This window comes from Trachymyrmex cornetzi, unplaced genomic scaffold (assembly GCF_001594075.2).
Source record: "Trachymyrmex cornetzi isolate Tcor2-1 unplaced genomic scaffold, Tcor1.1 scaffold23, whole genome shotgun sequence".
NCBI lineage: Eukaryota > Metazoa > Arthropoda > Insecta > Hymenoptera > Formicidae > Trachymyrmex > Trachymyrmex cornetzi.
In genome coordinates, this window is record NW_017296956.1 from 4,600,701 (window position 1) to 4,611,800 (window position 11,100).

Consider the following 11,100-nt stretch of genomic DNA (forward strand, 5'->3'; position numbering starts at 1 on the left):
ATTTACCTAATATCGGTAATCATATCTTAATGTGATCATATGATATATAATAATATTTATATAATTTAATATTAATATATAAATAATATATTATAGTCTACAGACATAATTTGAACGCAATCTGTATTTGTTGTATTTATGATAGGCAACTACAAATTTATGTATCAGAATTTGTGTATCTTGTGTGAAACACTGAAACACAAAAACATGAAAAATATATTAATTCCAATATAACTCATGCGGGTATTCATATTTCGAAATTGAAACTTGACGTTACCATCGCACGAGGTCTCTAAATTCATCTTATTTCAGTGAGAGCTGAGACTGCTGAGAGTCTGAGAGCGCCACCGGCTGTCAGTGAATTCCTCACGTTGAAGAAGGTCACGCGAGTGCCTTTGAGATATATCGGGCGTGAGAGAGTGCTCTTCTCGCGAAAATTTTCACGACCATTTGACGCGTGACGTCCACTCACCACTGCCGTCGACATGCTGCCCCGATTCCTCAGGCCTGTCGTAAATGTCAGCCAGCAAGGCGCGAAACTATTATCCACGAGCGCTACGGTAAAGTATCACTACAGCGAACCACAAAACTTTTATCTATTTCCTAAGAAGTGAGAATCCGTCGGAAATTAATTATCATTAATATACCCTGCGAGTAATGTGTAACATTTTACTACCTTAATATGTGTTGCTAGATATTCCATGTGCGGATGGCGATTCAGTGGAACAATAAATCCACCTTAGAAAAGTCCTTTGAAAAGTTATCTTTCACAATCTTATTTCTCATGTAAATCTGTATCATATTGCATACAAGTCGCTAGTTATGGCCACATTTGCTATATCTCTTGGGATCGTTGGTTCATAGGATGAATACGAGAAGAGAATCTTCAATGACCTTTGACGACACACGTACGGCGGGGCGGGAGAGATTAACAGATATCGCTTGTCACCTATCATATATCATTGAACCATGAGTGCCGCAATCGGTAATCGGAACACTGTTATGCAACTGCAAATTATTCAGCTCTGCAATGCTAACGTGTTACTTGGCCCATCACGACATTTTTGGAACCTGATTGCGAAAAAAGAATAATTCCGATGCTTTGTTGTATCTACTTATATTTTTTTTATCACACAATCCTTTATATGAAAAAATGAGCTATAAAATAAATTAAAATAAATACATTGAAATCAACAGATGAGAATTGGAGAAATTTTTAAGCATTAATTGCAAATACAATTATTTAAAAGATTTAACAGAGTATTACTTTCTTAATTAAACTCCTCGCCTGGATTGAGTTCTAGCCAAATTATTTTTTTCAAAATGTTACAATTCTAACTGTATTATTTATTTCACAGTGCGATGCAAAAGTCAGTGTCATGGGAGCAAGCGGTGGCATTGGCCAGCCACTGTCTTTGCTTCTCAAACAGTCCCCTCTCGTTACGGAATTATCGTTATATGATATTGTAAACACACCTGGTGTCGCTGCCGATCTCTCACATATGAATACTCCTGCAAAAGTTAAAGCCTATAATGGTCCGGAGCAGCTCAAAGATTCTCTTAAAGGTTCTCAGGTATATATCATCATTATGATACAAAAGATTATATTATTCAGTATTTGATAGATATAGAGATAATATTTGTGTTTACAACATAAATATTTAATAGTTACATTTACAAATGGTTACTTATACCTTTTATTGAACTCGTTAGATTGAAATTAATCGATCTCATTTTAAATTTTCATCATTTATTTATTCGTATGCATTACTTTTAGGTTGTTATTATACCTGCGGGCGTTCCACGCAAACCAGGCATGACACGTGATGACCTGTTTAATACGAATGCCTCCATCGTCCGGGATCTTGCCGCTGCGGTGGCTGAAGTTGCGCCAAAGGCTTTTGTAGCAATCATCTCAAATCCGGTCAACAGCACAGTACCAATTGCGAGTGAAGTGCTACAAAAGGCGGGCGTTTACGATCCTAACCGCGTATTCGGAGTGACTACTTTGGATATTGTCAGAGCAAACGCCTTCATCGCGGAAGCTAAGGTATTCAGTACACCAATATACATACGTAAAATAATCTTTAACTTATACATAAGTAAATATTGTTTTTAGAACTTATGTTCCTAACACAACCAAAATTATCTCGGCATTAAAATGGATATATACGTAAATACGAGAGTCACTATAGCAACCTTAATAAATTAAGACTTCATCTGTTTTGATATCTCGATTACATTTTCTTTTTCACTACATTTCCTACTTCTCAAGTACAAACATTCAGCTTCAGATTGTTCTATATGCAAGAGATTAAACATGATAATATATACATGTGTATAACACGAGAAAGAAGATTTCTCGTGTTATACACATGTATATTATCATGTTTAATCCCTTGCATTGTATAGCCCTTTTTATTCATATCACTTGTGTGTTTATTCTTTGTTTTTAACATAAAGATCCCATATATAAATGTAATGAATAATCAAAGACGTCGAATGCAACAGTATTAATTTTCGTTCAATGGCATATTGAATTGGGACGATATAAGTACGTCGCTTATTTTCCATCTTTCGTTAATAATAATATAAAAAGAACAACAATTGTTAAGATATTGATAATACTGAAATGGTTGCTTTTTTAGGGCCTTGATCCACAGAAAGTCAACGTCCCAGTCATTGGCGGACATAGTGGCATCACTATTATCCCGTTGATCTCGCAGTGTACACCGTCGGTTTCCTTCCCGGATAATCAGCTGAAAGCGCTTACCGAGAGGATTCAAGAGGCCGGTACCGAGGTCGTTAAAGCTAAAGCAGGAACTGGATCCGCGACTTTGTCCATGGCTTTTGCTGGCGCACGATTTGGTCTTTCATTAATAAGAGCGTTGAATGGGGAAACGGGTATCATCGAGTGCTCGTACGTCAAGTCGAATGTTACTGATGCCAAATACTTTTCTACGCCGATACTTCTGGGCGTAAGTAAAGACATCGAATTAAACTGCTTAACACCGCATCAATACGTATGCTACCATACATTTTTGGAAGAAATGACTTCAAATATAAAACATTATCTTCTCTTCATATATATGATTTGTTTTTTAATCAATTTAAAAATGTATTTTTTATTATGTTGTCTGTTCTTCGAATAATATATGACATACAATTCAATTTTGAAAAAATATTCGAAAATTTCTTAGGAAAACGACTATTCCAAATAAAAATGTATAAAAGGTGTTTTACTTTATTACGTAATTACATCATCATAAAAAAAGATGAAAATTTTTATTTGGAATTTATTTGAAATTTCAGAAAAATGGAATTGAGAAGAATTTGGGATTAGGTAAACTAAGCAGCTTTGAGCAGAAATTACTGGACGCCGCCATCCCGGAGCTTAAGAAAAATATTCAGAAGGGAGAAGACTTTGTAAATAAAAAGTGAGATCTCTGTCGGGCCTAGCTGGACAGAGCGTGATCTGTCGAATTACGTATGATGAGAGATTTGCCGGCCTTCCTTGCTCGCCTTGCAATTATGATAGATTATCACAACAATCGAAATTTTTTAATCGTGAAAACGCAAAAATCCGTGAATGTATCTTCCATTTCTCTTGACCTGCAGATATGCATTAAAAATGTAGAATTGCGGACAGATTATCGAATGTTAAGATCATGTAGGATAAGTGAAATATTATTACTGAAACTGTATAGAAACTGTAGAGAAAAATTATATCTGTAATAAGAACTTATGTGTAAAATAAGGAATAAAAAATTGGACTTTTCAAAATTGGCATATCTGCTCGAGCGACTTTTTGTGTACGATGTAGGAAAAGTTTGAATAAACGCTCTTTCGACTAAACGTAAGAAAGTTTCTTCCTCTTTTATCACAGATTTTATACTTGTATTTAATATGTGATATTACTATACTCTCTCGTTCTGTTTATGATTGATGTGTTTCAGGATTGGAAAAGATTTCGGCGTGCGGTTTTTGATACGAATATAAATTCATATAGAAATATTTAAGCACTAAGATCCGCTTAGACCGAATATAGGGTTTCTCTTATTTAATTAGTTTTATATTTGGTCTCTGTCATGAATTTAATTTAAGTTGAAATTTTCTTCGAATGAAAGTTCAACTTGCCTATATATCATGACTTTGATAATCAAATGTTATTGAGAATATCAAATTTATTGAGAAGAAAATTTTTCTTTTTGGAAGAAGAATCCTTACGCTTTTTCACCTGCATTGACTCTTATTAGCCTGACTTATAGGTCTGAATTTTTCATATTTTTAATCTGCATTGATAGAAACGGACATTAATCGGTAGATTTATATGCGCATGACGGGAAGCTACGTGCTATCGTATGTAAATAACGAACCACAATAATACACAAGTAGACAACCTTGAAATGGATAGTAACGAACTCTCAAGCGTGGATACAATAATTCTCCCGTATCCGCAATTCGTACGAAAGTGTAGCGCAAAAACGTGCTTTGAAGTCTGATTAAATCGCGCTTAAATTTAGTAAAGAGTGCAAGTAGATAGGTATTTAATTCATCGCGAGACGATCTTGTATATAGAACACAGTGATTGTATGGACAAATATTTCATGACGAGACGCAAGCACAAACGATCGCGAAAGAAGGCTAAGTTTCCGAAGGTGCAAGAGTCTTCTCAGAGAGAGAAAAACGTCCGGCCGAGATTCTTTGATCAGAGAAATGAAGATAAAGAAACGATCAGCGACGCTTCGCATCCGCATCGATATTCTCCGGAATCGGTGCTGTTCGAATCGCCTCACGTGGACCCGCTCTGCGATAATAAGCTCAGTCCGGAAATCGTTTCCAAACAATTATCTAGGACGAAATTGGAAGACTTGAAGAATGATACAGCAATCGAGATCGCTGCGCGGATGATAGAGCAATCGAGTCCAATCTCGTCCAAGTATTGCAAGTCGAAGCTTCGGATTTACGATACCAAGTGTACAAACGATTATCCTAATAATTTAGAAAACTGTGAACGCGAGCAGTATACTATTAAATCGATCGCCAGCGATCAGCCGTTTCATCTCATGGAGAATTATTCATTCTGTTTATCGTCCTTGAGCAATAAGGTAAACAAGAATAGAATGGCCAATATAACACATGATGAGAGATTCTCGAATACCTCGAAAACCGAAGAAGCTTATCGAAATATTTCGAGGTCAACGATATTTCGCTCCAATTTGGAATCTCAATCGCGTGACGACGACGTATGCATTTTCGCGAATGCAGTCCCAGAACCTGTGAATTTCGATGAAAAACGATCTCCGAGCTCGAATCAACGAGAGGATCACTCCGAGAGTATATTTGACACGACGGACGATTGTTATTTATTAGACAAGACGTTTTCGATGAACGACAATCTCATGCGTGAGATAAATAGCTATCTGGACGAGCAGTCCGACAAGCGGAGCGAGCTCGGATTATCAGTCCGTAAATCCGTCAATGGATCTGACGATGGATTGCGAAGTAATTCGGACAAAAATAAGAGGAGAGCATCGAGTGACGATAAAAAATTCGACGTCGCGCTCGAGAAGATCGGCGAACGTTTGATAGCGAATTGGCGTGAGTTCCGGAAGATCTTTGCGTATCTGCGGCAAGTAAACGGCGGAAAGACCCGCGGAAACGCTGCGATCGAAAGCAGCGAGTTCTTGTTACACAAGTACAGGAGGTTCCCTCACATCTCCGTCTCGACATTGTCCCTGCCGAGCCTGCCCTCCGTGTTTTGCACATCTTCGACTTCGCCGAGGAAACTGAACCATCGGCAATATCGGCATGAACCATCAGAATCAAATAAATGCGAAAGATCGAAGCGAGAAGCTGAGAAAAGCGAAATTCCGTCCACGACGACGCCTCGCGTGATCGGATCGATGAAACGTTGTCGCCGAACGACCTTAACATTCGGGGATGAGGACGAGGCCGACGAAGGAGAGGCGGCCAGGTACCGGCAACCGGCAACAGGCACTCGCGCGCCGGATATTACAGAGACGAATCCGCTTTCGGAAATGAAGAAGAAGAATGAGGAGCGTTCGCTTCTGTTAGATCTGCCCTTGTTCCGTAAAATACCTCATCAAGACAGCCGCTTCCCAGAATCAACGACCGCTTCCAAACTATCTGGCGATGATTGCCGTCGTAGCGACTCTCTGCAAAAAGTATAAGTCGTTTATTAAAAAATACAATAGTAAATAAAGTCTTTCTCACTTATGATTATCACTCGTAATTCAATATAACATGCATTGAGGGAAAAATATAAATCTTTTATGGAGAATTTTATCGAATTGAGCTGTATATATATATATATGTGTGTGTGTGTGTGTGTGTGTGTGTGTGTGTGTGTGTGTGTGTGTGTGTATTTTTACTTGTTCAGTTCCCGATTGAAGTTGCTGCCCGTCAAATGTGCACTTTACTAATTTATCCTCATGATAATTCAAAATTTCTTTCTTTGTGTTTTCAAATAATCAGACAAAATATCACTGGAATGGCTCTCGTAATCACCAGGCGCCCCAAACGGTTCGAGACACTCCCAGCCACGTATTTCAACGAAGAAACATTACCCGTACGATAATCACATGGGTGATCGTTATCAGTATTTGGCTGATAAAAAAATTGCTGCATCTCGTAAATGTCGTAAGTTTCTTATATAATTTGTTTAAAATGAATATTCTTGTTTCCTCATTGCAGCTATATTGAATTACAGTTGAATTTTTCTATAATTCTTAACATATTGAAATCGAATGAATTCTTTGGTATACTTTGGTATTCTTAGCACTTGAAAAAGTTTTTTAATCACAGAAATAATTTTATAAATAACTTTAATTACATGTATATGTCTGTATGTAAATATTTTTTTATTACTTGTATATAAATATCTTACTTGTAACATCTGTCTATTTTAGGTAAAATTGATAATCAATTTTTTTTACAGGGTTATAAAAAACTGCAACAGACATTGATCGTTCCACCTTTATGGAGGATTTCTTCTTCGACAAAGAAATTTGATCATCTGGTGGAAACAATGCGTTCCGAAAAGGAAATGCTGCACGTAATATCGGAAAGGATGACGCGACTTTCGGAAGATTTCAACCAGGTAAGATTACTTTCAAATTCATTATTATCTGGTCCTACACCGTGAGATTAAATTAAAAATGTTCAAATTATATTCTTATTTCTTCATGAATTTTCGAAAAAATGTGTGATATATATTTAAAAATCTATATATTTTGATATTACGTATATCTTTTTGATCCATCGTAGATGCGAACGAATACCGAAACCACTCTTAACGCTCTGACAACCAATATGAACATCTTTCGTGAAACTAGTAAAAAAGTGACGGAAGATAATACGGCATTGCTTTTGGAGCTAAAGAAATTACGTGAAACGCTAGAGGAAGTTCGACTGAAATCTTCGCAACAGGTCCCCTTACCTACTTCCTGTCCTCTTTCTCGTTCAACTCCACCTCCTTCTTCACCTTCATCTTTTCCTTCTTCTTCTTCTTCTTCATCTTCTCCTCTTCCTCCTCTTCTTCCTTCTCCTCCTCCATCGGAATTAGAACCTTCAATACCACCCCCACCTCCTCCGTTTCATCCTTCAGTTTCCTTGCAATCTCAAATGCCATTGATACAACCGACGACTCCTAACAGTAGCAGAAGTAGTAAGAATAGGACACCCACAAGAAAGTGTTCCACACCATTGTGCAACAGGCCTAAGATCACCGTCGAGGACTTACTGAAAGTCACCCTGAAAAAGGCTCCACAAAGTATCAAAGTATAACTGTCTAAATTCTGCAAATTAGTAAAATTGCATCCTCACGATAAAACTTCTAAGAATACGTATGTGTATGATTGTCTTAGATCTCATAAGATTTTTATTTTTTTAATTGGTGAATGCAAATCATACGAGAATTAATCTGAAGCTTAATTAGGATAGATTCATAAAAAATCGGATCGTATCAGAAAGTTAATGTAATTCTCCAACACTCTTCCCTTTTAAGGGAATGTGTGAATCCAAGACTGTTTAGAAATAAAAAATAAGTACATCATACATACACAGAAAGAATTTTATACCGGAAGAAATTAGAAATATTTTTTATATTTACATTTAATTGTAATGTAAACAAAATTTGTTTTTTAAATTTTGTTTCTGTCCTTGTTGAATAAAAAATTAATACGCTGCAGTACATATATGCGAAAAATTAATTCTTTTTAATATTAGGTGTACAATTTTGCTTCCGCCGTTTTCCTATAGATGGCTTTAGCGGTGAGTGGTGGTCGAAATAAATATATCATAGACGTCATACAATAAACTTGGGCATCTGTCAACATAACTCCATAGAAACATCAGTCGATTTGCATCGTAAAGTTATTCTCGATTGAAAATGTTTTAATTTTCTGCTTCAATATGAAGAAATCTGCGGCTGAGGCTCATCGAATGCTCTCAAATACTTATGGTGAGGCCGCTATTGGCGAAAGAAAGTGTCGTGAGTGGTTTCAACGGTTCAAGAACGGTAATTTTGACGTCGAAGACCGGCATAGCGGTGGAAGAGAAAAGGTTTTCGAAGATGCAGAATTGGAGGCATTACTTGATCAAGACTAGTGTCAAAATCAAGAAGATTGGCACGATCATTGGGAGTGACTCAACAAGCCATTTCAAAACGCCTCAAAGCCATGGGGAAAAAAACGGCGGAAGCAAAGTTGTACACCTAATATAATTCAATGTTCATCCATACTTAATGACGGAATAGAAAAAATAAAAAATTGTTGTATTCCATTTCAGGAAAATAGACGAAACACTGTGCCAGGCCCAAGAGGTCCGATCGTGTCCTTGGAAATGTTGCGTAATGTAAAGCTGAAATCTGCGAAGCGTAGACCTAATGCTCAAACTGGAAGATCACCCAGAAACGGTCGAGTCGTTAAAAACCGAATTGCATCAAATGTCAATCTCTCGCCAATTTTGACTGGTTCGGAAGGCAATTTGGAGCGAATCCTGCGGCGAGTAGATCTAAACAGACCGAGGAGACTCTTGTCCAGCTCAAGCAGCTTCCGCGAACGCGATTTCACAAGGGAGACGCAGTGTCACTCGTTGGAAACATTGGCGTACAGCCAATCGCAATCCACGCTCGAATGACCACAGTACATCGTGTATATGAATTGTGTGATGCAAGAAACTTAAAAATCATAGAATTGTTAAAGAAAACTTGCGGTATACATTGAAATAATTTATTTGCTTGCATATCATAAACGTGTTAGATTTAAGAACTTTTATAAAGATATATGGAAAGAGAGAGAATTCAAAAAAGAACTCTTTATCAACTTGTATTATTAAATATAAGTATACTATACACATAAGTGGGAAAAATTAAGAGAAAATTAATTTGTTATGATATGTAACGCAAGAAATTAAATTCTCGTTTCTCATATGTCATAAGCTGCGTTCCATTGCACGCATAAAAACGACACCTTATGCGTATTATACGTGCAACGGAACGCAATCACAAGATAATATGATTGCAAGACCAAAAGTCTAAAATTTAAATCGCAGACGTATGACATATTCGTCATATAAAAAAAATTAAAATATCTAATTTATATATTCAAATATTTAATATTAAATTAATATTTAACACAAGAGCTCAAAGCTCTTTGCTGCGAAATTTTTCTACGATTGGCTGGCCGAAAATTTAAATCGATCTCTTAATAAAACTGTGACCAAGGCATAGATTTGTAATTACTTTATTTGTAGCTTTCATGTGTGTAGTTTTACAGAAAAAAAGATTGTATCCGGTGTATTCGCATCGACTGTAATACAGAGCGTAAGAACGCATGCGGATCCAAGAATGTAAAATCAACAATTCCTCCGAACGATGATGAAAAATCAAATAAACATTGCTTCGCACTATTAATTGTTAATAGCGATTAATTCTTATCGAAATCAACGAAATCGAATAAATCGAATAAATCGAATATAGGTAGTTTGAAATTTAGATAGTTTTCGAAATAATCCAGATGGTCTCCGATTTATATTGTACAAACGTATAATCGGATATTGGGATAACCCCAAAGGGCTAATAATTCATCGGCGTTCAGAGATCGCTACCACCATTCGTTGCCACGTGACGCGTTACTTTTTTTTTTGCTTTTATGTAGCTAAATTCCTTAAAACACTTTGCCGCACAGATACATGCTATGTACTTGAGAAATATATTTATATATTTATATATATGCGCTTGCGTTTTACAGCCTACGACGGCATCCGCCTCGCTCCGCAGTTCTTAATTTAGAGCTCTGTTTACCTTGCACACAGTTTTCGCGCGATTTAATCTTCTCGATTATAATCGACTCAATCATGTCATATACTCGAGTTAATGCTACCCGAGTTCCTCGGATACCCCCCCCCCCCCCGCGTCGAGATTATTTCTTCGTTTCTTTTTCTCCTTCTCTTTAGCCTACTTATTACGTTCTTACAATTACATTCGCAAATATACTTACTTTACGAGAGCCGGTTGATATTATTTTGAATTATTCCTCATAACGTGTGTCATTTGTAACATTATCAATTTTATCGTTACGATACCTAAATACAGGGGCACGATGGACACCAATTATTTTCTGCTTTTTCGTCTTCCTCGCGGAAGTTGCGATCCGCGTTTCTCTCGCCGAATTATGCTTTTCTTGTTGTTGCCGAACGCCTCGCTTCTCTGCTGCGCTTAAACTCGGCGTCTCCTCTCCGTCACGTTATCAGCGAGAAAACTGAGTGAGCTTAAATGGATTTTGGTAGTTCTAGCTATATAATAAGTAGATAAGTTTAATGCGTAAAATGGTCAGTAACTAGCTAAGCTTACCTCATCGATCTGAAGAAAGGATACTTTTCACTGTAAATCTCTATGATCCCGACAGACTCCTCATTACAAGAACAATGGAATGTTTCAACGTAAAAATCGATGGAATGGCTCGTCGATGAATCGGCGAATGGACGATTACAAATACTGATTCCGACTATCGTCCATCCGGAAGGGAAAGACGAGGATAGAGAAATATGAATATATTTATTATATATATATAAAAG

At 36.9% G+C, this 11,100-nt stretch overlaps 2 protein-coding genes across 2 annotated transcripts; both read left to right on the forward strand.

The window, feature by feature from the left end:
• Window positions 1-391: 391 nt before the first annotated feature.
• Window positions 392-3,860, forward strand: Mdh2 (malate dehydrogenase 2). The gene is made up of 5 exons (XM_018507081.1): window positions 392-560; window positions 1,359-1,574; window positions 1,778-2,050; window positions 2,649-2,978; window positions 3,313-3,860. The coding sequence occupies exons 1-5, from the start codon at window positions 486-488 to the stop codon at window positions 3,439-3,441; spliced, it is 1,023 nt and encodes a 340-aa protein (XP_018362583.1). The 5' UTR covers window positions 392-485; the 3' UTR covers window positions 3,442-3,860.
• A 432-nt stretch (window positions 3,861-4,292) lies between these two features.
• Window positions 4,293-9,193, forward strand: LOC108760638 (uncharacterized). The gene is made up of 5 exons (XM_018506695.1): window positions 4,293-6,188; window positions 6,499-6,663; window positions 6,962-7,123; window positions 7,291-7,803; window positions 8,812-9,193. The coding sequence occupies exons 1-5, from the start codon at window positions 4,593-4,595 to the stop codon at window positions 9,160-9,162; spliced, it is 2,787 nt and encodes a 928-aa protein (XP_018362197.1). The 5' UTR covers window positions 4,293-4,592; the 3' UTR covers window positions 9,163-9,193.
• Window positions 9,194-11,100: the final 1,907 nt, after the last annotated feature.

Coding starts and splice junctions, on each gene's coding strand:
- Mdh2 (XM_018507081.1), top strand. CDS start 486: ATGCTGCCCCGATTCCTCAGGCCTGTCGTAAATGTCAGCCAGCAAGGC. Junction 561..1,358: donor TATTATCCACGAGCGCTACG/GTAAAGTATCAC, acceptor TTTATTTCACAG/TGCGATGCAAAAGTCAGTGT. Junction 1,575..1,777: donor ATTCTCTTAAAGGTTCTCAG/GTATATATCATC, acceptor CATTACTTTTAG/GTTGTTATTATACCTGCGGG.
- LOC108760638 (XM_018506695.1), top strand. CDS start 4,593: ATGGACAAATATTTCATGACGAGACGCAAGCACAAACGATCGCGAAAG. Junction 6,189..6,498: donor GTAGCGACTCTCTGCAAAAA/GTATAAGTCGTT, acceptor TCAAATAATCAG/ACAAAATATCACTGGAATGG. Junction 7,124..7,290: donor TTTCGGAAGATTTCAACCAG/GTAAGATTACTT, acceptor GATCCATCGTAG/ATGCGAACGAATACCGAAAC.